This window comes from Triturus cristatus, chromosome 10, assembly GCF_964204655.1.
Source record: "Triturus cristatus chromosome 10, aTriCri1.1, whole genome shotgun sequence".
Lineage (NCBI taxonomy): Eukaryota > Metazoa > Chordata > Amphibia > Caudata > Salamandridae > Triturus > Triturus cristatus.
The window spans coordinates 168,407,978-168,435,822 of NC_140593.1; the positions used below are offsets into that span (position 1 = coordinate 168,407,978).

Below are 27,845 nucleotides of genomic sequence, written 5' to 3' on the forward strand. Positions count from 1 at the left end.
GCTCGCTCTTGGAAGCTTCCTCGCCGCAGATATTGTATCAGTTCACCGCAGTATAAATTCACCGCATAGTGCTTGGAAAACGTGTAAATGATGCAAGCTTGAAAGTCTTGCCAACTATCCCACCCTGAGGGGCGGTAGTGGCGTGTGCCGAGCCTTCTGAGTTGTCTCGTCTGTGTGAGTGTGCAGGGGGCACTGCAGCCCAGCCAAAGCGCCTACTGAAAGGCAGAAGGCGCTAGCGCCGGTCCTTCACACTTCCCACAGTGCGCCACGTGCGCCCTGGCTTTCTGCGACTAACGGATGCCCACTGTGCCACAGAACAGGATTTATGTGGAGGCAGTGCTGCGGGGGCATATTGCGAGGCACTATACATCAAGAGGGCTACGAAACCACTCCAATCCCTGGCTTATGGTGGGGATCGAGCCCAGGGAGGGACACACAATCATTCCCGGCTTTCCTGTCTGTGAGTGGCAGACCTTGGGGCACGGTGGGCATGTGCCACACACGTGAAGTCCACTCTCTCCACTACTTACCAAAGTGAAAAATCAGATTGCACACGTGTATGACATAATTTGCATGGATGTTAGAGGAGAATTGTGTGCACCAGAAAGAGTGCACAACACCCCGGTGCACAAAACCGTATCCCCCCCCCCCCCCCCGGGATTCTAGTGGAATTAGTGTTTTAGGAAAGAGAAGTCAACAGTTGTCATTTTATTTTGTTGCTAAATGGGAATGTCTCCTCTAAAGGGGGGATGTCTCAGTCATAAAAATAAAAAGTATGCCTTCTGCACGCCCACTGTTGGCCAATCTCTGGGGTCCAACAGCACCTGCATGCCCCACTCAACTGCTGCACTGCTGGCATCCGAACTAGTGCTTGCAGGGGTACGATGGGCGCTCATGGAAGCAGGTAGAATTCCCCGTTCTGCCTCTTATGTGGTAAAACATAAACACTTGGGGTTCAGAGAGTCCGGCGATTCTGCGCCCCGGTGCCACTGTACCTACTGCACTCATAGTAGACATCCCCCTGATTGTCGTTTAGTAATTTGAATCTAACGCAATGGCTGAGGGCCACCGTACTGTTCCGTGAGAAAGAAGGCTGGTGGGGTGGCTTGTGGGGCACGGCGGCTCGGCGCCCCCTGGCGGGCAGGTCTAGGCTTGCACCGGTGCCATCTGTGTCCCGAACCCCTTCGTAAGACCAAATACGACCCCAACTGGCCTTGCGTTGGGCTCCGCAGACAGCCTTGGAGTTGTACGCATCTTTAGGGCAGCAGGCAGCACAGGTGGGGTGATGGGTGCCCAGAGCCTGCCTGCACTTCCAAGGCTTGGGTGTCGCCACACAGCGGGGCAGCCTGCTTGACTTAACATCCACCCCCTGCCCTCCAGTGTTCCGCACGCGAACAATCCCCGCAGGACAGCACTGCTCAGAAAACGACGCGGCACACACCCGCCAGCACCATCAAGCCACACGCTGCTCTGTACGGGCAGTAAAAGCGGAGCACTGCCGTGCCGTCTGCGGAGTACTGCCTAATTCTGAAGGACACGCGCCCAGGTCCCTTCCAAAAAGAGCCAGGTGTGGCTGGCCGCTCTGCTTCGCCCGGGCACGCACACTTCCCGTGACCGTACTCGAAAGGACACCAGTCCTGCTGGAAATACTTGGCATTAGCGCCCACACCACCCTCTGGGAGCAGGTGCAGCGCTGAGTGCAGAGGGGACGTGCTGGCTGCTCTCTGGCACACGCGAGGGGAGGGTGCGAGTGTTGTGGAAGCACACAGGGCGCGTGTCCCTCCCACCCACACAACCAGCGGACCCACACACATCCACTGTATGCAAATCCGTCTGCCAGCGCGTCGCGAGCACATGGAGCCGCGTGGTCCCTAATCCCAGCCTCCCCCTTGACAGCCCGTCTGCCCCTCTCTCTGCTGCTGCTGCCGCCGCGTCTGCCTGTGCTGCTAGGAGTGGAGCGGGCAGGCAGCTCCTGCAGCCGGTGGCACGGTGCTCTGCCTTCGGTCTCCGGTGGTCGTCCTGCCCTTGCAACCCCCGGCAGCCCCCCGAGCCCTGCCGCCTCTGCTGGATTAGCTGGATTGTAATAATTTGATCTGCCGCCGGGCTCCCCTCGGCCCCCGCCCCTGCCTCGAAGCCCAGCCTCGCCCGGTGGTCATGGGGTCCCTGCCTTGGCGCCGGTCCGGGCTGCACGGAGCGCGCAGTGCTCACTAGAGTGGATGGGCGCGCCTGGACATATGCGCTGGGGAGACGAGAGGCAGCGCGCAGGCACATCGCAGGAACTTTGAGCCGGGAGGATGCAGACTGTGTACTGGTATGCCGTGCTCCTGCTCCAGCCGACGCTCTATCTGGTAAGTGCCATTACAGACTTTGACCGGGCAGTAACTGTCTATAACGGCCCGGGCTCTTGTGGCGTGGGAGATCTCGCCATGCGAGCACAGTTTTGCAGCCTACGGGGAGTCACTGTTGATGAGAGGTCTTTTGAAGCTTCGGTGGGGACAGAGCTGCCGCATGGGCTCCAGCGGCACAGGGGATAGCGCTTGCGCAGATACCGCTGAAAACCAAGAGTATCTAGGCGCTAGCAGCCTAGGGGTTCGGTGCTGTATTGGGAACACGGACTAGTGCAATCTAAGGGGCACTGCCCGGGGAAGTAACTGTTGCAAGCTAGGACCACCCAAGGTGAGGACACTGCTGCAACCCAAGGGCCATTAGCGGGCGGTGGGGCATTGCCGCACCACTGCCGCTGGCAGAACAGGGGCTAGTGCTTGCGGACAAACAGCTGAGGAACAAATGCATCTAGGCACTAGCATCATAGGGGCCCTGTGCTGGATGGGAAGAGTAACTGGTGCATCCTGGAGGCCACTGGCCGGGGTGTTACTGCTGCAGCCTAGGGGCACTCTGCCTTAGGACACTGACTACTGTAACCATAGGGTCACTGGTGGAAGGGTGGGGTCACGGCTGCAGTACAGAGGCTAGTGCTTGGGGGATGCAGCTGGAGCAGGCACTGCAGCAGGCTAGGAGAGCAGTGCAGGATAGAGCCATTGCTGGAGTCAGGGGGCACAGGTGGCGGCACATCCTGCTGCAGCACGGTGGCACTGGTATGAGGAGGCGCTTTGTCAGCCAAGTTGTTACTAATGGGTTAATGGATTGGAACTCTGCTGCTGCCTAGGGCAACTGGCGAGTGAGGGTACGGCTGCTGCCTAGGGCCACTGGTGAGTGAGGGTACTATTGCTGAGTGAGGGTACTGTTGCTGCCTAGGACCACTGGTGAGTGAGGATACTGTTGCTGCCTAGGGCCACTGGTGAGTGAGGGTACTGTTGCTGCCTAGGGCCACTGGTGAATGAGGGTACTGCTGCTGCCTAGGGCCACTGGTGAATGAGGATACTGCTGCTGCCTAGGGCCACTGGTGAGTGAGGGTACTATTGCTGAGTGAGGGTACTGTTGCTGCCTAGGACCACTGGTGAGTGAGGGTACTGTTGCTGCCTAGGGCCACTGGTGAGTGAGGGTACTGCTGCTGCCTAGGGCCACTGGTGAATGAGGGTACTGCTGCTGCCTAGGGCCACTGGTGAATGAGGATACTGCTGCTGCCTAGGGCCACTGGTGAGTGAGGGTACTATTGCTGAGTGAGGGTACTGTTGCTGCCTAGGACCACTGGTGAGTGAGGGTACTGTTGCTGCCTAGGGCCACTGGTGAATGAGGATACTGCTGCTGCCTAGGGCCACTGGTGAGTGAGGGTACTATTGCTGAGTGAGGGTACTGTTGCTGCCTAGGGCCACTGGTGAGTGAGGATACTGTTGCTGCCTAGGGCCACTGGTGAATGAGGGTACTGCTGCTGCCTAGGGCCACTGGTTAATGAGGGTACTGCTGCTGCCTAGGGCCACTGGCGAGTGAGGGTACAGCTGCTTCCTAGGGCCACTGGTGAATGAGGGTACTGTTGCTGCCTAGGGCCATTGGTGAGTGGGGACACTGGTGCAGCATCTGGCCACTGGGTATTGAGGACACTGATACAGACTAGGGCCACTGGTGAGCGAGGACACTGCAGTAGCCTAGGGCCACTGGGTATTGAGGACACTGATACAGCCTAGGCCACTAGTGAGGAAGGACGCTGCTGCAGACTGGGGCCACTGGTGAGTGAGGACACTGCTACAGACTAGGGCCACTGGTGAGCTAGGACACTGCTGCTTCATAGGGCCACTGGTGAGCCACGACACTACTGCAGCCTAAGGCCACTTAAGAGGGAGAAATCTGATGTAGCCAAAGGCCACTGGTGAGCGAGGACTCTGTTGCAGCCTAGGGCCACTTATAGGTGAGAACTCTGCTGCAGCCTAAGGCCACTGTTGAGCCTGGACACTTCTGCAGCCTCGGACCACCAGTGAGCTAAGACACTGCTACAGCCTAGGGCCACCGGTGAGTGAAGACACTGCTGCAACTTAGGGCCACTGGTGAGCGAGGACTCTGCTGCAGCCTAGGGCCACTGTTGAGCCTGGACACTGCTGCAGCCTAGGGCCACTGGTGAGCGAAGACACTACTGCAGCCTGGGCCACTGGTGAGCGAGGACTCTGCTGCAGCCTAGGGCCACTGATGAGCAAAGACACTACTGCAGCCTGGGCCACTGGTGAGCGAGGACTCTGCTGCAGCCTAGGGCCACTGATGAGCAAAGACACTGCTGCAGCCTAGTGCCACTGTTGAGCGAGGACTCTGCTGCAGCCTAGGGCCACTGATGAGCAAAGACACTACTGCAGCCTGGGCCACTGGTGAGCGAGGACTCTGCTGCAGCCTAGGGCCACGGATGAGCAAAGACACTGCTGCAGCCTAGTGCCACTGTTGAGCGAGGACTCTGCTGCAGCCTAGGGCTACTGGTGAGCCAAGACACTTCTGAAGCCTAGGGCCACTGGTGAGCCTGGGCACTGCTGCAACCTAGGGCCACTGGTGAGCGAGGACTCTGCTGCAGCCTAGGGCCACTGATGAGCGAAGACACTGCTGCAGCCTAGGGCCACTGGTGAGCCTGGACACTGCTGCAGACTCGGGCCACTGTTGAGTGAGGACACTGCTTTAACCTAGGGCCACTGGTGAGCCAGGACACTGCTTCAGCCTAGGGCCACTGCTGAGCCAGGACACTGCTGCAGCTTAGAGGCAAGAAAAGGGCGGGGCACATCTGCTGCCTAAGGTTGCTACTGAGTAAGGAGATGGCAGCATAGGGTTGCACTACAGTGTAACACGCAGCTGTGTCCACCACGCTGACAGCCAAGATAGGACGGTGAAGCAGTCTATGGGTGCCCTGGTGCGCGAGGTCACTCGTGGGTGAGGGCACTCCTGCGGTGTGGGCACTGGCAGACGCACTGGTTAAAAACACTGGTGCGATAGTGGCACTGCCAGTCTAGGCATGGAGCAGAGGCACAACTGCGAAATAGGCACTGCCAGCCTGTGGGCAGCCCTGGGCGAGGGCACCGCGGCCCTCATGACACTGACAGCCTATGGACAGTGCTGGGTGAGGGCACCGCTTCCCTCATGACACTGACAGCCTATGGTCAGTACTGGGTGAGAGCATCGCTGGCATCATGACACTGACAGCCAATGGTCAACCCTGGGTGAGGGTGCGTCTTCATACCAGGCACTGGTAACTTCGGGGCCGCTTCCAGCGCCGCCCATGCCGCAGCCATGGCGCTTGCGTCCAAAGGTCGGTACTGGGTGAGGGCACCGCCAGCCTTGCGGCTGCAGCCATGCGCTCCTTTCACAGGGTGAACCTTGGGCGAAGGCCCTGCTGCAGCCCACGCACTGCCCGCGAAGGGGGTAGTAGTGGGTGTTTGCCATGCTGAAGGCAGGCGCTAGCAGCCACGGGGTCAGTACAGGGCTGACGCACTGGTGCAGCACAGACACTAGCAGGGTCGTGTTTGTGCAGGGTGAGGGCACGGCTGCGGTCAGAACACTAGCTGCCCAGGACAGGTACATTTCTGGGAGAGGCCACGGCCGTGCCGAGGGCACGGACAGCATAGGGCGAGAAGAGTGCCGCATCCTGCGGAGGGGAGCAATTCACCGAAGAAAGTTTGAGAGCTGTGATAAGATGGGCGTGTAGTTCGAAGCAGACGAGTTTGTATCCAGTCTTGAGACAACATCTGGACGAGTGTTTCATGAAACTCCATGAGAAAGCGCATAGAGCGCCCTGTGCTCACTGACTGGCTCACACCTGGGGGTCAGGGCAGCGGGGGTGGAGGGGGCGGGCAGGAGGGCACCTGGACGGGGTGCGTTGGTCCTTTCTGCACGTGTGTGCGTGTATGTTCTGCGTGCTCATTATTCAGAGTACAGGTGCTTGCGAGTATGTGTGTCCGAGTGTATTTGCATTTGTGAGTCTATGAGCGTATGTTGGAGTGGGCACGTGAGGGGTGCGTGTACTTGTGCGTGTAAGCGAATGTATCGGAGTACGTTTGATTTGTGTGTATGCGCGTGTGCATGGTTTTGAATGTGTGTGATCTGTCTGTGCATCTTTGCTTCTGTGTGCGTCGCCATGACTGTGTTTGCATACCTGTTTGGGTATGTACCTGTTTGTATCTCGGAGAGTGTATTTGCTTCTGTGTGTGCGTGCTTATGGCTGTTGCGCGTGTTTGTGACAGGCTGGCATGCCCTGGGTGTGCTGTACTCTCTGCAGACACTGCACACCCGGCCCCTCTCCGCCTGGCATCAAGCGCTTGGTTTGCCAGACACACACCCGTGCACTGATCCCCACTCCCGGCTCTACGTCTCTACGACGTGTTTAGGAAGGTCGAATTATTCTAGGCACATCCCTTAACAGTGGCTAACTACACTGTTGTTACACAGCACAGCGTTGTCAAAACATCAGCGGGCGTCGATAACAACAATGACGAACAATTTCCCATACAGACAGAAAGAAAGGGCTCGCGCGTGGACCACACGTTCCGCGGTGCCGGAAACTCGACGGATACTCTTTTTCTAATGGCACCTGCAGGGCAGTTTCAGTGGGTGCCATCGTGGTTATTTCAGGCAGCCAGGGGGTCGTCTGGCTGTGTATTGCTTCTGTGAACCTAGAAATACAGATGCATCGAACGGGCCATGATAATGGACCAGGTGAACAGCGCCTGGATTCCAAACCTTTCGTTTTAGCGCTACATAAAACCTGGGAAATGTTCTGTTGAAGTCAGCTGATAGGGGGCGTATGGCGGCCTGGAGGCAGAGGCATTTTAGGGCATCTTGGGCAGTGTGAGAGGAAATGGGCAGACGTGGGCTCAGAGAAGCAATAATGGTAGAACAGAGGTAGGTTAGAGGGCACATATGCAAGTCTGGGCGTGTAGAGGCTGGCCTGGCAGGAAAGAAGCATGCACGGGGTGTGCGCCCACTGGACAGGGAGGGGAGTTACTTCACACCTCAGAGAGCACTGGGGCAGGTCCTGGGGTGCCTTAATGACCTGGCTGTTACCGTATCATGTGTTATGAGAACGCGGGGACTGCTATAAAAGCGGTAGGCCCAGATCACACGGGCCTGGTGAAATGGGGACAGGCCTTTGAGAACAGGGGAAGAAGGCCTATGAGTTCACGGGGAGTTCTGGGAACCAAAATCCACCAAGCAACACAGCGGAAGGCCTGACAGAACAATGGAGGCCAGGTGCCACCCTGGTCGGCCCTGAAGCTCAGGGGAGGCCTGGCAGCACGTGAGCCTGCCTGGCAGCAGAAAGGGCACAGGTCCTATCCAGTGTACCGGCGCGTGCCTCGGCATTACCTGCACAGAAGCCTCCCTGCAGAAAGAGCGCAGTCTCACAGCACCTGCTGTATGTCGTGTGCGTGTAAAAAAATAAACGTGCTTTATTTCATTAATTGTGGTCATTGTAAGGCCACGGGAGCAGGGGCGCTAAATTCGCGAAAAGGAAGGAATGTGGCACACGAACAACATGATATAAAACTTAATGCCACTACTTCAACAAGAATTTGGAAGTTGCTGGTTCGCAGGCGCTACTTTAAACCTGGGCTGTAGTGAAGGAAGACGGTAGTGTATGACATAATTAACCCTACACAAGACCTGGTAATACACGTGTGCTTCGCTGTGCCTCTCTCGGACTGTTCTCTCGGGTCAGTCTCAAAACAGCAGCCAGAGGAGGGGAACGTAGGCCATGGTAGAATGGCTGCCACACCATAGGTGCACTTGGCCGCCAGTGACAAGTGTCCGAAGCAGACCAGTTGTGTGTGTGTGTGCAGCCGTGCCACAACGGTCCGCTAGAGGGCAGTGTTGGCCTCCTCTTCCTTGCGCTGCAGGGGCAGCAGGTGAGCGTGGCGGCAGCAAGTTGGGTTGTAATTCCCATTAAATGTCACTCGCCAGGATCCTCTGAGCGGCTCCCGCAGAAGCCCACCGAGGCAAGGCAAGAGTTTTATTCGGATTTAAGAATCCCTAAGCCATGTTATCGTCATTTTCAAGTACCAGCTGCACAAAGGACAACATCACACTACACACTCAATAAACTGACGGACACTGCCCCCTTTCAATGTCGTTTCCCTCATCTCCTCAGAAAATACTTTGGGATTAAAAGAAAAACATACGACATGTTCCCCAGCACTTTAGTAGCTAGATGCCCCCCCCCCCCCCCGCCACCCGAAGATATAATAATGATGGTCTTATGTTCACGACCTGGGAGATATAAGCAGCAAACCAAGAGGGCTCTACAAATGTGTTGGTTATTAAATTGCAAGAGACACATGATAGAACAATCTATTTTATTTTATGATGAGCGGGTTTTATAGTGGGTATAGCGCAGAAGTAACTTCCCGGCGCACCCCCATTTTATGGAACATAGGGCATTCTTATATTGTATACAAACTTCTGTGATTACCTACGAAGTGGACCCTAATTAATAAAAGTAGTAGAAGAATGAGCAATCTTTTATTCTTAAGATATTTCCCCGTCTACTACAGATACAAAGTCAACAAAAAATGTGTTACTAGTTGAAAATCAATAGAAGAAATGGAATATAATAGATGACTCTGGAAAGTGAGCATATATCAAGTGGCCATGATACAGTCAAATGTCAGTTCAAGGACAACGGACCCGCCATTTTGAAACCACACACAATGTGGACTAGTGTGTTCTTCATTCCCAGTAGCCCTCAGGATGACGGGCGGTGTGTGTGTGTGTGGGGGGGGGGGGGGGGTACAGGATGCCTATCTGCAAGATGCCTGGACTCAGTACAGAGGCGTCGGGGCAGTGTGTAGACCCCTACACCTCGAAACTAGTCTTGGACTGAGTGCGCAGGGGACTTGTATGGCGGAGACAGAGCTCGGAGCTGAGCCGATGAGGCTGCCCAGGCCGAGGATCCAACCTCAAGCTGGGGTTGGAACCAGGTGACTGTGTCAGGGCCGCTCGAAGGTGGGGTGGGGCGGGGCTGTTTCCAACCTGGGATCTAGAGAGCTCGAAGTGTTTGGGCCTCAGTGCCTGTGTCAAGACTGCCATCAGGGTACCTACAATGTATCCGCCTGTTTCCACTCCGCCGGTACCTACTGGTTTCTTGGAGTCGCGACCCCCACACAAGTGTCCATTTTGTGTTCGCTGCTCGTTGGGAGCGCTTGGAAAGCATTCCGTGCGCGGTGGATGCTGGTTGAGTTATCCGTTATTTACACACCTCTTTACATGGATGGACAAAAGGCGCCCTCAACCCCAGTGTACTTCCTGCGCCCGCACTGACGGGGACCTGGGAGGGGTGGGCACGGGGCAGGCACTCGCTCCCAGCCCGCATCCTTGTAAAGAAAGTTGCCAATGTGCCATCTGTAATGCACTGACCTGGGTCATACCATCGTCCCTATTTCATTTTGAGAAATATTATAAGTCTGTCTACGAATGGCGTTTCGCTCTTATCCACCCCACACACACACACGTGAATATTTAGTTTACACAATGTCTTTGTCTCAGGCCGCTGGCCCGCAGCACGTCCCTTGAAGGCCACCGGTTGGGGAAATGACGGAAAACTGTTTTGCGAGATCATGGCCTTCTAACTGCGGGTTACTGCTCCCCGAATTGCAAAAGAGTGTCTCTGATTTCGAGACAAGCTGCATGTAATGTGGAGACAGAGCGTCTGCACAGTTTCTCTGATTGTAGAGACGGTTCCTCTGATTGCGGGAGCTCTCCTTCTCGTGACGGAGCCTTTCTTTTTAATTGCGGGTTAATCTAATTCCATGAACTGTCTCTAAATGTGTGGCTCCGTTGTCGTAAGCGTCGGCGTTATCCCACTGACAACAGACCTTTGTCCCTGTAAAGGCGGGGCGCTGTTTTGCTGATTTCAGGGCTCTGTTCCTCCTAATGTAAAAACAGTTTCTCTGATTGCGGCGCCGTTCCTCGATTTAAAGGACACTTTTCTGCAGTAGTGTGACACTGATCGGTCTGATTGTGAGGAACTGCTCATCTGATTGTGTGTTGTTGACACTGTTCTGCCAGATTGTGGGGTACTGCTCCCCTGATTGTGTGTTGTGTGAAACTCTTCCGTCTGATTGCGAGACACTGTTCCTCTTATTGTGTGTTGTGTGATGCTGTTTATCTGAGTGTGAGGCACTGCTCATCTGATTGTGTGTTGTTGACACTGTTCTGCCAGATTGTGGGGGTACTGTTCCCCTGATTGTGTGTTGTGTGACACTGTCCGTCTGAACACGAGACACCGTTCCTCTAATTTTGAGACAATCTTCCTCTGATTGAGCGACACTGTTCATCGGAATGTGACGAGGCCCTCTTCCTCTAGATTGTGGGACACTGTCTCTCTGAAATACTGTTCCTCTGACTGTGAAGCACTGTGCCCCTGATTGTGACACACTGCGCCTCTATTTATGAGCCACTGTGTCATTAATCGTGAGACACTGCACCTCTAATTGCAAGACACTGCGCCTTTAATTGTGAAACACTGTTCCTATAATCCTGAGACACTGTCACCTCTAGTTGTGATACACCGGGCCTCTAATTGCTGTTCACTATTCCTCTAATTGCTGTTCACTATTCCTCTAATTGCTCAAATTATTCCTCTAATTGCTTTAACTATTCCTCTAGTTGCTGTTCACTATTCCTCTAGTTGCTGTTCACTATTCCTCTAGTTGCTGTTCACTATTCCTCTAATTGCTGTTCACTATTCCTTTAGTTGCTGTTCACTATTCCTCTAATTGCTCAAATTATTCCTCTAATTGCTCAAACTATTCCTCTAGCTGCTATTCACTATTCCTCTAGTTGCTGTTCACTATTCCTCTAATTGCCGTTCACTATTCCTCTAGTTGCTGTTCACTATTCCTCTAGTTGCTGTTCACTATTCCTCTAATTGCTCAAATTATTCCTCTAATTGCTCAAACTATTCCTCTAGCTGCTATTCACTATTCCTCTAATTGCCGTTCACTATTCCTCTAATTGCCGTTCACTATTCCTCTAGTTGCTGTTCACTATTCCTCTAATTGCTCAAATTATTCCTCTAATTGCTCAAACTATTCCTCTAGCTGCTATTCACTATTCCTCTAGTTGCTGTTCACTATTCCTCTAGTTGCTGTTCACTATTCCTCTAATTGCCGTTCACTATTCCTCTAGTTGCTGTTCACTGCTGCTCTGATTGTGGTACCGCACTTCTCTAATTGTATTAGCGGCGGGTCTTTGAATTAAGGCCTCTTGACGCTTTGAAAGGATATCTTGATGATGTCTCTGGCAGCTGGATTGTGAGTGTTTTACATACCTCTGAACTGCAGGCATGTGGGGGGCGTGCTCACTAAGGGGGGGGGGGAGCTCACATTGGTGCGCGGTTGAAGAATACGATTTAAACAAGCAATGTGACAGTTTTTTACTCTTTGTTGAATGTTGCTCCTCTTATCCCACTAGTGCTGCGTTTGACCCTTTCCCATGAAAGCCCCCAGAATATGGTTTCTATAGGCGCCTCCAGTCTCCAATTAGGCTGCATGCCGGGCAAAGGGGAGTGTGTCACGGGTACGGGGAGCTGGGTCCTAAGTGCGCGCTCACCAAGGGTCGCGCTTGGCACAGTGCCTGCTAGCCTGGAGCTCCGGGACGGGCACCTTGCCAGACGTGTTCACCTGGAATCACAGGCCACGCTTAGTGGTGCCTCGTTAACGCTGCTGAGACTCTATTGTCTCATCTGCGGGAGTCGCTTGTGTTTGCAGCGCTTTGAGCCGCGGAGGAGTTTTTTTTAAGGGGGGGGGGAGGGGGGGGGGGGGGAAGAGAGAGAGACCTGCTTCAGCACAACCCGGTTTCTTGGTTTGCGAAAAGGTGTAAATAGTTGTAGACAGGGCTGGGCAGAGTTCAAAGCACTTTACACTCTCATGGTATTCAACTATGGGTGTCTTGGTGTGCGTGTGTATACAGATTCAACGGGCACGCACATACACAAATACACTCAGCACGCACACGCGTTCAGAAATAAAACGGGCACACACCGAAAGATACGAATGCAAATACACGTACAGCGTGTTTACCTCAGACGCACACGTCCACATGAAGAGCACTTGAAAGTTATCGCGCTTGACGCTTCTTTTGAGGCAGGGTCGGGTTATTACCACTTGTGCACGTGCTCTCGTTGGATGCCAGTGCCCTCGTTTCCCTCTCCTCACCCTATAAGTGTCAGAACACACGTGGGCTTTCAGCATGCGTGTGCCGTGCCGCTGTCAGCCTGCGGGTTCGGCCCGTGCATGGACCGGCCCGACGAGACTCTGGCAGCCGTTAGAAGCCCTCGTTGAACCTTGCAGCACTCAAAAGGCCAAGTAAAGCTTGGCACCTGCCCGACCACCCTCACCCCTGTGGGCCGCACAGCCGAGATGCATGTTCAAGGCGGACACGTCTCTGTGGGCTGCAGAGCTCTGCTGTTTAACAGCAAGTCACCTGCAATGGAAGGGTGGGGATATTATAACTAGTACCGCCTGACATCTCACCCAGGGATCTCCTGCCTCACAGCACATCACCTGCAAGGGATGGGTGGGAATATTATACATACCGCCTGACATCTCACCCAGGGATCTCCTGCCTCACAGCACATCACCTGCAAGGGATGGGTGGGAATATTATACATACCGCCTGACATCTCACCCAGGGATCTCCTGCCTCACAGCACATCACCTGCAAGGGATGGGTGGGAATATTATACATACCGCCTGACATCTCACCCAGGGATCTCCTGCCTCACAGCACATCACCTGCAATGGAAGGGTGGGAATATTATACCTACCGCCTGACATCTCACCCAGGGATCTCCTGCCTCACAGCACATCACCTGCAAGGGATGGGTGGGAATATTATACATACCGCCTGACATCTCACCCAGGGATCTCCTGCCTCACAGCACATCACCTGCAATGGAAGGGTGGGAATATTATACATACCACCTGACATCTCACCCAGGGATCTCCTGCCTCACAGCACATCACCTGCAATGGAAGGGTGGGAATATTATACCTACCGCCTGACATCTCACCCAGGGATCTCCTGCCTCACAGCACATCACCTGCAATGGAAGGGTGGGAATATTATACCTACCGCCTGACATCTCATCGACGGCTCTCCCGCCTCACAGCACATCACCTGGAAGGGGTGGGTGGGGATATTATACCTACAGCCTGACATCTCACCCAGGGATCTCCTGCCTCACAGCACATCACCTGGAAGGGGTGAGTGGGGATATTATACCTACAGACTGACATCTCACCCAGGGCTCTCCTGCCTCACAGCACATCACCTGGAAGGGGTGAGTGGGGATATTATACCTACAGACTGACATTTCACCCAGGGCTCTCCCGTTTACAGAACATCGCCTACAAGGGAGTATCCAGGCAAATGTCCCGGAATCTTCTGCGAGCATCCCTGAGAGGCTGAATCCGAGACCCTACTTCCCGTCCAGCATCCGGGGCCCTAGGGCCGGACTTCAGAAGGATTAGATTGCGCCTGCGCAAAAGAACCGCCGCAGACCACGCTGGCGAATACACGTCTCGGTCCTTTTTATATATTTACACATCACTTAAGAGAAACTACACCCGTGAAAAAACTGGAATGTTCAACAACATTGATGGCAATTCCTTGACGCCCTCCTGAACACCATGGTTAGCATCGAATCCTTATTTCTTTCATTCGGTACAATTTTGTTGCTGGGTGCAAAGGCCCTTTTTTGCTTACATAATTACTGCTGCTTCCCTACCTGAGATCTGATCGGCTCTTTAATTTGAATATCGGTGTCAGAGTTTAAATATTATTAACTGTGCTGAAAGCACCCTTTCTGGGAGACGATCCTGGGCACCCGGGCCTCATCTTGGTCCCCTGACCCTATCCACCCCCCCCCCCCCCGCCATACAAGCTGTACTGGGCGTGTCCTGCGAAACATAAAACATGCCCATTTCTAAAGAATGGCCAGTTGTAGTGATAGAGTCATTAGGTGGTGGCACTAATAGGGAATTATAGTGTTGGGATGTTGAAGGGGGTGGTGGCTGGTGATTGGGATTGGTGGCGGCAGTAAGCAGGTCGTATTGATGGGGATAAGGTGGTGGTGATTGGGTTCACTGGAGGTGGCTTGCATGTGGTGTAGTGGCGGTGTTAATAATGGAATTAGTGGCATCAGCGGTGGCTCCTCCATGAGAGCGGATGAGTGATGCCACGCCTCCGCGAGCCCCACAGGTGAGCACACAAAAATAAAATGGCGTAATAAGACATTGTGCTCGCACTGTGAACAGCGCACGCGTGAGTCAGGGGGCGGGGCTGAATCCTGCTATTGCAGGATTACTGCTACCCCTTTCAGTATGCATGTTGGGTTGGCCGGCTGACTATCTGAGCCAGCCCGACAGCACTCCGTAGACCCAGCGATCTCCCGCCTGTCAAACAGCCGAGGGGTTGCTGGCACAGGCCCTCCAGCCTCAAAAGGAGAACTGGATTAGCCTGCTCCGACCAATCCTGGAGCTGCTCTCACGCTGACAAGAGCAGCTCCAGGATTGGTTGGATTTGTGTTCCAATGAGCAGGAAGGAGGTGCCTTCCATTGCTGCTCATGGAACGCCGGGGAGAAGTGCGGCATATATGGTGAGTTTGGCGCAATCGTGCCTACCATATTTTTTAAATGACAGCCACCACTGGAGGCAGTGGTAGCTGTGGGCTGATTGTGGTGTTTGAGGTTGGGCTGGTGCCATTAAGCAGATTCCTGTGCTGGGGCAGTTGTAATGATGGGAGTAATAATGGTTGAGGTGGCGCTGGTGATGGTGAGGCACGGTGGAAGTGTTTTGAAGTAATGAAGGGCAGTAATAAGGGGCTACAGGTAATGACACATGGGGTGAATGGCTTGCGATGGTGGTATCAATAGGGTGGTTGGAGTGAATAAGATTGAGGTTCTGCTGTCAATAGTGGATGTGGTGGTGGCATTGGTGAAGTTGTGGTTGGGTGATTGAGGTGGTAGTAGTTAAGGGGTAGTGGCACTGACAGGGTTTTGATTCTGGTAATGGTCGTACAGGGGAGATGGTGCTAGAGATGACTGTGATGGTGGAAGTTAGAAACAGGTGGGGTTGTAAGGGATCATGATGCTGGGTAGGTGTATGGTGCAATTGTGTGATGATGGGGAAGGTGGCAGTAATGGAATGGTGCTGAAGGGGGTTATGCATGATGTAGATTAGGGCTGTGGGGCAGTGATTGCATGAGATGATGATGTTAGCGCAGCTCAGTGTGATGTTGAATGGGGTTTAAAACATGCTGGGTAGGGATGTGGAATAGTCGGCAGCTGTTACAAGGTGCTGTTGAGGGGAGTTATGATGCAGACTAGGGATGTGGGTACACTGCTGTAGCGTAGAGGAGTGATGTGGTGCACAGCTGATCTTCATTTTGGTCAGGGTCGAGTTGTTTACAGTGGTTAGTGATATCAATGGTGTAGTGGTGCACATTGTCCGTGTAATGGCGAGTTACCAGTGATGGAGTGTGGTGGTGAAGGGATAGCGATGATGGTGATTAACATGGTAACAGTAGTAGTGATGCAGTTATGTTGGACTGGAGGTAGCGATTGTGACTGATCGTGGTGACAGAGATAAGTGTGATGGTGACTAGGATGGTGTTGGTGGGTGTGATGATGGTGGAGATAGTAGGGATGGTGGCTCAGATTCTGTTGGTGGGTATAATGGAAGTGGATGTGGTAGGGACGGTGAGTCAGATTATGTTGGTGGGTGTCAGGGAGGTTGTGTGGATGGTATCTCAGATGATCCTGGTAGGTGCGATGGTGGTGATGGAGGTGGTATTCATCGAACATTCAAATGATGTTTGTGAATGTGATGATTGTGATAGATGTGGTAGGAGTGGAAGGTTTGGATGATGTTGGTAGGTGTGATGGAGGTGGTAGGGACTGAAGCTTTAGATGAAGGTTGTGGGCGTGATAGTGGGGATTGAGGTGGTGGTGGTTCTTATGATGTTGGTGGGTGTGATGGAGGAAGAGGGAGGGATGATGGCTCAGATTATGTTGGTGGGTATGATGGAGGTTCTGATGATGGTGGGTGTGATGGAGGTGGTAGGTACCAAAGGTTCAGATGATTGTGGGTCTGATGGTGATAATGGAAGTTGAGGGAACACTGGCTCAGATGGAATTGGGGATGATGACTAGGGGGAGGTAAAGGTTTTCATGCCTTCAAGGCTGTGATGCGGTGTAATCCTGATATTGAGTGGTGGAAAGGTGATAGTGAAGCAGAACGATGCTGAGAATGGGAGTAGCTATGGGCAGCGCTGTTGATGGGAGGGGGTGTGGTTATAGTGCACCAACAGCAAAGAGGTTCCCTGCTTGCACAGAGATACTTAAATACTCCTCACCAGATCCCATGCTTACAGTCTCCATCTCCCGGAACAATGTCCTGACCTGCTGGTAGATTTACAAACATTTTGTATTAATTTTTTGTCACAAAATTAACGCAAACCTGTGCATGATGTTTTTTTTAATTACGTTACTTTCCAGTACAAAACTTGTTTTGTGCTGAAAGTTGCCTTAAAGTGCCATAAAGCAGCGCAGCCTGCTGCTTGATGTTACTCTGAATCAAGGAAGCGTTCCATGGGTGGTGCATGGGCGTTCCCATGCTATCCCCCATGTTTTTATATGCAAAACCTTATCTGCTAACAATAACAGATAGAATTTGTGCACCAAAGAATAACGTCGCTTTGTAGCAGACGTTAAAAAGGAAAAATGCTTTTATTTCTCCTAAAGCTTCGCTCTTTGAATATGTGCAGTACGGTACAGCGCGCATCCAACGTGGGAAGCGCACTTAAGTTCGACTAAGCATATTATTTTTTACTTGCAGTGTGCCCTTCCAGTACAAAACCTATGCTAGACTCATGCAGACACCTTTGCACAATGGTGCATAGGCGTGTACGTGAAGCTCTGTATATATGGCGCGGTCCTTTTCTCTCACTCTCACGCAGCACTGCATTTTTGGGTGCTGTGCTGCGTTGTGTGAGTTTTGTAAACCTTAGCTTTCAGGCTATAAACTCTGTCACAAGTCTCACACACCGCCCCAGGAAGGATCCGCGAATCCACAAGATCAGGTTGATTCCTGGTTGGGATTGGTCCCTGGGCCACCTCCATGCTTGCTGATGACACTGGATTGAGCGCTCAGGCACAGACATACACACAAAGACTTTCTTTTCACGGCTCCTTAAAACGACCCCTGGGCTCCACATTCACTTTGTTTTTCTTTTAAAATAAGCCCAATTGTGGTGGCTTTCCTTTGGAGACGTTTAGGAGAGACAATGGCACGTGTGGAGAAAAGAGCCGCTGGCCCTTATCGCAGCCTACGAGAATTGAATCCGGCTCTGTGTGAAAGGCGCCTTTCTTATGTCTGTAATAAATAACTCCTGGGAGATGAGCGGCGACGGCTCCATATTTCATCCGCGGCCGGTCCCCGGCACACTTCCAATCTGCGCCAACAGAACAATAAAGCGCAGACAGATGTTCCACATCGGTTGAGGTGAGGCGGGGAGGGGGCACCATATGCCTATGGTCACGGGACACTGGGCAGCCTAAGTGGAGGTGTTTGTCAGCGGGGCAGGTCAAGGCTGGGCCAAGGGAATGCCTGGAGGGAATAGCCCCCGAGCTGTGGTCAACCACGGCAGGGACCAGCCATGAGTTAGCTTGTGTTCTTTCTTTTTTTGTTTATTCCTTTCTTTCTTTCTTCCCTCTCTTTCATTCCCATCCTCCACATTTTCTATTCTTTCTTTCTTTCTTTCTTTTTCTTTCTTTCTTTCTTTCTTTCTTTCTTTCTTTCTTTCTTTCTTTCTTTCTTTCTTTCTTTCTTTCTTTCTTTCTTTCTCTCCCTTTTTTATTCTTTCTTCCTTCCTCCATTTCTTTCCTTCTTTCTTGCTTTCTTTGTTTTCTTTCTCCCTCTCTTGCTTTCTTGTATTTTTCTTTTTCTCTCCTTTTGCTTTCTTTCCCTTTCTTCTCCCTTTCTATTCTTTGTTTCTTACTTTCTTATTTTCTTTTTCCTTCTCTTCCCTCTCTTTCTTTCTTGTTTTCTTTCTCTTTTTCCCTATCTCATCCTGCTTTCTGTCCATCTCTTCCCCTTTTCTAGTCTTGAGTTCTTTCTTGCTTTTCCTTTCTCCTTACATTTCGTTTTTCTCCTTACTTTTCTTTTTTCTCTTTCTCTCTTTCCCTCTTTTGCTCTCTCTTTTGCTTTCTTTTCCTTTCTTCCCTTTTCATATTCTTGGTTTTTCCCCTTTCTTTCTTTCTTTCTTTCTTTCTTTCTTTCTTTCTTTCTTTCTTTCTTTCTTTCTTTCTTTCTTTCTTTCTTTCTTTCTTTCTTTCTTTCTTTCTTTCTTTCTTTCTTTCTTTCCCATCCCCTTTCCAGTCTTTCTTTGTTTTTCTCCCTCTGTGTCTTTCAGGCTCTCTTGTTTTATCTCTTTGTCTCTCTTTCCTGCTTTCTTGTTTTCTTTCTCTTTGTTTCTCTTTCTTGCTTTCTTGTTTTCCTTCTCTCGTTCTCGCTCTCTCTTTCCTGATTTCTTTCCCTTTCTTCCCTTTCTAAAGTCTTGCTTTCTTACCTTCTTGCTTTCTTTCCCTTCCTTAATCCATTACTATTTTCTTCCTTCCTCCATTTATATTTTCCCTCTTTCTTTCTTTCTTTCTTTCTTTCTTTCTTTCTTTCTTTCTTTCTTTCTTTCTTTCTTTCTTTCTTTCTTTCTTTCTTTCTTTCTTTCTTTCTCCAACATGCCATTTTTATTCCACTTAACAGCCCTTTGAGACACTGGAGACATAGAGAAATGCAAAGTCAGTATATCAAATCAACATGCTAAGTGTTGCAGCAAAGACAGGACTTGACTTAGAGGAAGACTGTAACACGAAGCTGTCCATAAATCAGTTGTATGTATACAGCAAGAGTACAATATATGATGATTTGAAGCTTCCTGAAATTGCTGCATGTAAGCTATGCAAAATCAACTTTTCTGCCTCTTAGTGGTGGTAAACACCAACAAACACTGCACAATGGAGAGAGCATATTGCACCAAACATTGGTGGACTTTGTTTCCCAAATGTACACCCTAAAACAAATGGCCTAGAAGCAGCAAAAATCTTGCCGCAAACATTGATATAATAATCCAGTCTGGTTTGCCAGGTATAATAGAACATTAAGGATGGGATGACCATATGTCATACAGAAATTGATTTTGCTCTGTGGCAAATGCAAGTACTTCCTGCGATGCCGGTGGGCCTCCTGGCACCGCGCCCTCGGAGCTGGGCTTATTTTCTCAGTTCACCTGCATCCAGTTGATATTGTGGACAACGTGCACCTGTGCTGTAAACTTCCGCCCAGCCTTGTTAGAAGGAAGACAGGACCTCCTTCATTCATCTTTGTAATGGACATGCAGTGAGCCTAGTTACTGGAAGCAATAAATAGCTGCATGGATGAGGTTTTTAGGTCTGGCTTTACAGAGCAGATATGTAGGTACCTGTTGTTATCAATTCTTTAAAACATGCATAGAGTTAGGCTTTGTCTCCACGCAGAGGAGTCCTGCCCTCTTGCCTCCTTTTACAGATTTTGTGGCGTATCATTACGCATTCTAGAATGTGATTTCTTTGGATGCACGAGGAACTACTTTACATCATAAAAGTACATGCAATCATGTCACTGTTTCTCACATTCAATTAGGTGCCTCATCTGCACATTCTACAAGGAAACTATACATTTCCACCACTTTTTTCCAGTGTTATGAAAGCGAATACTGCTTGGTTTGATGTCCTGAACACTTTTCACCCATGCAAGCCATGGAAACAACATGTGTATGGAATGAATACCTGTGTTTATAGTACAACATTACCTATTGGCTTTGCCAATGCTTGTTCTAGTAAAAGAGGCATGAGTTGTGTCAGGATCAGACTTGATTATCTAAAAAAAGGATGAGATGGGAAGGGCGGGCAGAGCACATGCTCGGAAAGGTACTGGACCGCCCTCAGTAGAATAAAGCATGTTACAAATGTATAAGTTGTCTGCACCTGGAGATCCGAAAGCCCAGAACCTAGGTGACAATCCTGAAGCCCTCGCTTCAGGAGGTAGAAGAGGCAGTTTTACATAAATAAAGGGGAGGGGCCTCAGCTTCTCAGCTCGGGGTATGGGTAGGATTTGTTATGCCACTGCCAGAACCACACGGTTTCCTGGTAAAATGCAGATGTTGCGATTGGAATGTTCCCAGATACAGAGACCACCCGAGTGCGAGACCCCCCCGCGACTGCGCGGCCTACGCCATGAGTGCAGAAGCCCTTTGTGAATAAGGACCACAGTTACTAGTCATCCTTGCCCTGTGGCCTACACATTAGCCCAGATACAGGAGGTGGGCTGATGTGCCTTTAAATGTAGGGTGACCTGTGAATGATATCCGTGGATGCGGCCAGTGGAATTTCATCTAGGTCTGAAAATTCCGTGGACAGAATTAGTGTTGCTCGCCAGTGGCAAACATACTTCATCCATACAGTTTGCACCAATGGTTTGGTGATGTGTAAGTTCTGTTGATGGCGGAAGAGGTCTCTGCACTAGCTTATTATAAATCCTCCTAGGTTCCGTGAGATCAGAGCAGCCTGGCTGCGGACTCCTATTAGATCCAGAATTGCTTCAATTCAAGGAGAATGTTTCTAGAAATGAACCCCTGGTTTACACCTGGACAACCACTGCCTCCCTGTTGTGAGTTCTTGGCTGCCTTCTTGATGCCCAGTGTGACCCTCTCACCTGATCTCGGAATGGGGGTTCATCTACAGTCTCTGCTGGGCCTTGCTTTCTGGTTCGTGTCACTCTTGCTAGTAGCACGAGTGATCGCATAAAAGATAGTTATATTGAAAGTGACGGATGTCAGCCCTCTGCCTATAGACTCTACAGTTAATAGAATAAAACATTGGCACACGAGGTGTTGGGATCCGCGGTGCCTGCTTCAGGAAGTGTTTTTAAGCTGCTCTGTGTGCTTCGATGTGACTCTGTTGGTGCTTTGCTGTTGGGATGCGCGGTGCCTGCTTCAGGAAGTGTTTTTAAGCTGCTCTGTGTGCTTCGATGTGACTCTGTTGGTGCTTTGCTGTTGGGATGCGCGGTGCCTGCTTCAGGAAGTGTTTTTACGCTGCTCTGTGTGCTTCGATGTGACTCTGTTGGTGCTTTGCTGTTGGGATGCGCGGTGCCTGCTTCAGGGAGTGTTTATACGCTGCTCTGTGTGCTTCGATGTGACTCTGTTGGTGCTTTGCTGTTGGGATGCGCGGTGCCTGCTTCAGGAAGTGTTTATACGCTGCTCTGTGTGCTTCGATGTGACTCTGTTGGTGCTTTGCTGTTGGGATGCGCGGTGCCTGCTTCAGGAAGTGTTTTTACGCTGCTCTGTGTGCTTCGATGTGACTCTGTTGGTGCTTTGCTGTTGGGATGCGCGGTGCCTGCTTCAGGAAGTGTTTTTACGCTGCTCTGTGTGCTTCGATGTGACTCTGTTGGTGCTTTGCTATTGGATTCCTTCTTGACTGTTTATCTGATTTTCCATTGGGTTCTGTTTGTGCCTGTGTCTCTTAACCGTCTCTCTTATTATTTCACTGTTTTGCGTTTGTTTCTCTGCTCATAAGGTATTTGTTTTGATTGTGTGTTTATCTCAGGTCCGTGAGATGTTTATATGGATGATTCTTGATTATTTATTCGACGCCATGTGTTTTTTTCCCCTGATTGTGTGAATGTGCCTAGCATTTCTGTTGATTTTTGCTCACGACTGTCGGAGACAGTAGCCAGCACTGCTGATCAGCTAACAACTCTGAAAGATAACAGCTCGGGGGTAGTGGGTGGGATAGATGCAGAGACACAGAGACACACCAGGAAACGGAAAAACGCTTATACACACGGACGCGAAGGCACACGCAAACATACAAACACAAGCATGTGCTTACACACACACACACACACACACACAGAAACATGCATATATATGAACGCGCGCATCCACACAGGTTTACATACACATTGGCACACGCAAACATGCAGACATACACATATGTACGCGCACGCAGACACGCACACAGTTTATAAAAACACACGCAGACACGTACACACACACTCGCATGACCCCCCTCCTACACACACACACACACCTAGAATGGCACATTGGTCGCCACCCCCTCTCGCCTGCTGAGTCTTTAATTACCGAGCGCTGCTCCCCAGGGCAGGCCTCGGACACGCTCTGCGGCTTCCTTTCATCCATCACAGGAGGTTAATAAAGTGCCACGGCACTGGTGAGGCAGGACAAGTGCAAGCACTTACGGGGCCGGTGGAGAAGTGGAAGCACACACAGGGCTGGAGGAGAGGCCAAGCACACACAGGGCCGGAGGACAGGCGCAAGCACACACGGGCCAGGAGAAGAGGTGCAAGCACACACAGGACCTAATTATCACATACAGAATGATAATGGACCTCTCTGCCCAGTGACAGCATTTTGGATCGGGTGTTTTATTTTCAGTGGGGGAGAGGGGGCATGTAAGATCTGAGAAGCCTTCAGCTATGATCTTTTTCTTCAGTTTTTTTTTTAAATATGCAAACACATGTGTGTTTCACTCGCATACACAACAGATGCAGTGAGTGCTAGGTTCTCTCAACCTAAAATAACCTTATTTTGACTTTTGCTTGTATTGGTTGTCTATTTACTATTGCGCGACTTCCTCTGATGTGTATGCAAAACTTACCTTTTGTCCCAAATATTCGTCCTGAATTCTGACCTTCTGTCCTGAATTTTTGTCCTGAATTTTGACCCTTTGTCCTGAATTTTTGCACTTACAGTCCTGAATTTGCACCCATGCCAGTTGGTCACCTTAGAGGAGAGGCGTACGTACACAGCACACACAGGGTGGGAGGACAGGTGGACGAACACACAGGGACGGAGGAGAGGTGCAAGCACACACGAGCCAGGAGGAGATGTGCAAGCACACACGGGGCCGGTGGTGAGGTTCAGGCACACACAGGGACAGGGAGAGGTGCAAGTACACACGGGGCAAGTGCGTGAGGTGCAAGCACACATGGGGCTGAGGGAGAGGTGCAAGCAAACACAGGAAGGGGGAGAGGTACAAGCGCACACGCGGCTGGGTTGTGAGATGCAAGCACACACAGGGACGGGGAGAGGTACAAGCACACACGGGGGCCGGGGCATGAGGTGCAAGCACACACAGGGCTGGGGGAGATGTGCAAGCACACAAAGGGTGGGAGAAGAGGCTCAAGCACACATGGGACCAGAGGAGAGGTGCAAGCACATGCGGGCCAAGAGGAGAGGCTCAAGCAAACACGGGCTGGAAGAGAGGTACAAGCACACACGGGCCGCAAGGAGAGGCGCAAGCACACACACGGCCGGGAGGAGAGTTGCAAGCACACACGGGGACGGGAGGAGAGGCGCAAGCACACACGGGCCGGTAGAAGAGGCGCAAGCACACATGGGGCTGGAGGAGAGGTGCAAGCACACGTGGGGCCGGAGGAGAGGCGCAAGCACACACGAGGCCAGAAGAGCTGTGCAATCACACACAGGGCCGCAGGAGAGGTGCAAGCAAACAGGAGGCTGGGGGAGAGGTGCAAGCATACACAGGGTTGTGGCGAGGTGCTAGCACACGTGGGGCTGGAGGAGAGGCGCAAGCACACACGAGGCCAGAAGAGCTGTGCAATCACACACAGGGCCGCAGGGGAGGTGCAAGCACACAGGAGGCTGGGGGAGAGGTGCAAGCACACAGGAGGCTGGGGGAGAGGTGCAAGCACACGTGGGGCTGGAGGAGAGGCGCAAGCACACGTGGGGCCGGAGGAGAGGCGCAAGCACACGCTGGCCAAGAGGAGAGGCTCAAGCAAACACGGGGCTGGAAGAGAGGTACAAGCACACATGGGCCAGAAGGAGAGGTGCAAACACATACACGGCCAGGAGGAGAGGTGCAAGCACACACGGGGCCGGGAGGAGAGGCGCAAGCACACACGGGCTGGGAGAAGAGGCGCAAGCACACACAGGCTGGAGGAGAGGTGCAAGCACACGTGGGGCTGGAGGAGAGGCGCAAGCACACGTGGGGCTGGAGGAGAGGCGCAAGCACACACGAGGCCAGAAGAGCGGTGCAATCACACACAGGGCCGGAGGAGAGGTGCAAGCACACAGGAGGCTGGGGGAGAGGTGCAAGCATACACAGGGTCGTGGCGAGGTGCTAGCACACGTGGGGCTGGAGGAGAGGCGCAAGCACACACGAGGCCAGAAGAGCGGTGCAATCACACACAGGGCCGGAGGAGAGGTGCAAGCACACAGGAGGCTGGGGGAGAGGTGCAAGCATACACGGGGTCGTGGCGTGGTGCTAGCACACACAGAGCCAGAAGAGAGGTGCACATAAGGCAGTGTGCAAGTGACATCATGGCATATGACATTACAGCGCATGACAACACGGACCCGGACGTGGCACATGGCATCACAGAAAGTGGCATCCGAAACCATGGCTTCACAGGAAGTGGAATCTCAAAAAGTTACATCAGATCTTAAGAACTTACACATATGTTTAGCAGGCCTATAATGAGTACATTTAAGTGCATTACAATATTTAAGAAATGAGCTGCAAATAAACTCTCTCAGGGAGTCAATGAATGCTGATGAACAGAGATACCCCAGGGCACAAGTCGAGGGTACATGTGAGTAGACAGCGTCTACTCACTTTTTTTCACCGGGTGGATGCCACCGCCACTGCCAAGAAGTTGGGGCCCACAGAAATATGCTGTACTGGTCCCAGTGCAGTTTTCAGACACCGGGATACATTCAGTAGTGCCCGCAAGTTGTCTGCTTTCATTCAGAGCAGCAACAGAGATTTCTTATTTTAAATTCCAACTGGACCCAAAACAAAGGCTGAAGTTAAGGGGCCATCAGGGCTCCTTTTGAGTGAAAATCCTGTCTGGGAGCTACCTGGAATTTCCCTGTAGCATCTGGAGCTCTGGAGACTCCTCTCGGGTGCAACGAAAGGCAGTGAGATCGACTTTAAGAATTGTTTTCATTCGAAGCCTGTGCCTCTGCACGGGTTTTTAGAAGCCTTTGAAACCTCCGCATTTCACTGTGTTTCGACGTAAAGTGCATGGGATTACCTGAGCACGCGGCCCTGCTTTAAAATATTCTGTTTGAATTAGACATATCCTTCGCCCCCTCACTATTTCCTTTCTCCCTCTGTCTCCTCCACTTCCCTCCCCTCCTCTTTTCACTCCCCATCTTCCATTCACATACTCCCCTTTCTTCCGCAGTTCTCGCTCCTCTTTTATTTTTTAGCTCTTCCCGCCTTCTTTCCTCTTCCCTATTTTTTTCACTTTCTATATTTATTTTTCTCGTCAATCATCACGCGATTTTCCTGCTCCTTCGTCTCGTCCCATATTATTTCACCGAAATCCTTTTAATCTCAGCCCTCCTTATTCCTGTCTGCCCTACTCCTTCTTCTCACAGTTAATTATTCCATTCTTCGTGTATTATTTCCCGTTGCTTCGTCCCCTATTTCTTCCCCATCTCGACTCCCCTTATTTTGCCTGTTCCTTCCTCTTGTCTATTCTTCTCTACCCCGAATCCTTCCAGGCCTTTTTAATCCTTGCTCGTTCCCCTTATTACGCCTTTCTCTATGCTTTCTGTGCATTCCTCTCTTCCCTTTAGTTCTCACGTCTTCCCATATTCCTTCCTCTCATCCCTCATTCCCACCTTACCTTGCTTTTTGCGTCCTTTCGCTCTCTCGTTCTTTTTGTCGTCCCCTATTGCTGCATATCTTCCGCTCTGTGTCATCTCTTCCCTTACCCCGCCACAAATTCCCTTACTTCCACCTGGGTTCGCTAATTGCTTCCTGTCCCTTTTATTCCTTTTATTGTGCCTTATTGCTTCATACCAGTGCCACCCCTTCTTTCCCGCATCCTTACCCCAACCCTTATTCCTTTCTATGCTTGTTTCTCGCGCCCTCTAGCCCCCATTCCTTCTCATCCCTTATTTCCTCTCGCTCCGCACCCCTGCTTCTTTTCCCTCTCCGTCCCTGTGCCCATCGGCCCCCGGCCCCTCCCTCCTCCCTTCTCTCGGTTTCCATCTTCCACTGCAGTCACCACGGGTTGTGCTCTCAGAGCCCCTTCGCGCGTTGTTCGCCGAAGTTAAGACTGATTTATCCAGCCTCTTAGCGCCCAACTAACTCCTCGTGTAAGTCAGCGTTAAACAACCTCCCGGGTGCTTTGTAAACACGGCTCGGGCTTTTTATGCCTCAGATTGACATGTTGACGACTTTGCTTTAAGGGAAGTGACAATAAAGGGGAAAAAAAAAGCCCAGCCCCGGCGAGCACTTCATCAGGGCTAAAAAGGCTCCGTTGAAAGGATGTCACTCAATTTATTGTGAAAGTCGAATGAATTACGTGTAATGAAAGAGCTCCCCAGATGAATATTACCTGCAATTTCCGGAGCCTACTCTGTCAGATTGATATGAGCAAATGCCAGCCCATATCACAGCAGACCCCCGGTCTCAATTAAGGGGCGGTTTCTGAAGAGCAGCCTTTATTGATATCATATATATGGGCTGAACCTCCCTGCGGAGAGCAGCGCTAGCACTGTCAGGGCTGCACTTTGACCCCAAGGCGGTACCTTCCCACTAATTCGAAAAATACAAAGGTCCTTCACGTTGTGCATTGGACCAATCCATAAAAAAAATCTGCATATTATATATACATTGTTTTGCTGGCTGGTACAATGCAAACCTTTTTCTATGTTTCATTTTAATATTCTACAGTATGTTCATATGTGTATATATGGATATATAGAAGGAACAACGGATAACTGTAAAAGAGAAGCTGATGAATTGAGGAAGAGCATTGCCATAAAGGATCCTTACATGGTTTCATACATTTCCCACTTCTGTGCAGGGCCTGAGTCAATGAAGTGGCTAGAAAATGAAGCCCCCCTCACACTTTGAAGCAAAGCTATGATGGGACCAACCAAGCAAAGCAAGTGGGCCTAACCCGCCATCGAAGACTCGCTCATGCAGGCACCCAGTCATCCTTTCACCCTTCCACCCACCTGTTCATTGCCACCATTTCACCTTTGCAGTCTGTCACTCATTCAGTCTTTCATCCATTATTCAATCTTTCACCATTCCATCCATTCTTTGGATATTCCATCCATGCACTCACATACCCATTGTCTATGCATGCATCTATCCCTACATACATACCCCCTTAAATCCATCATTTGACTTACCCATCTTTCAATAAAACGATTCATCAATTGACCTTTTTGTCCATCCATCCTCTCAGATTTCCATTAACTCTGCCATCCATCCATCCATCCATCCATCCATCCATCCAACCAACCATCCATCCATCCATCCATCCATCCATCCATCCATCCATCATTTACTCTGTCATCCATTCACCCACTCATCCATCCTATCAGA

General features: G+C 51.2%; 1 protein-coding gene across 1 annotated transcript in view; it reads left to right on the forward strand.

The window, feature by feature from the left end:
• The first annotated feature begins 1,464 nt into the window (after positions 1-1,464).
• The window catches only part of NXPH1 (neurexophilin 1), a 444,513-nt gene continuing 418,132 nt past the window's right edge, over positions 1,465-27,845 (forward strand). The window contains exon 1 of the mRNA XM_085630764.1: positions 1,465-2,348. Within this exon, the coding sequence (XP_085486890.1) occupies positions 2,295-2,348 (54 nt within the window). The 5' untranslated portion in view covers positions 1,465-2,294. The remainder of the gene's footprint in view (positions 2,349-27,845) is intronic.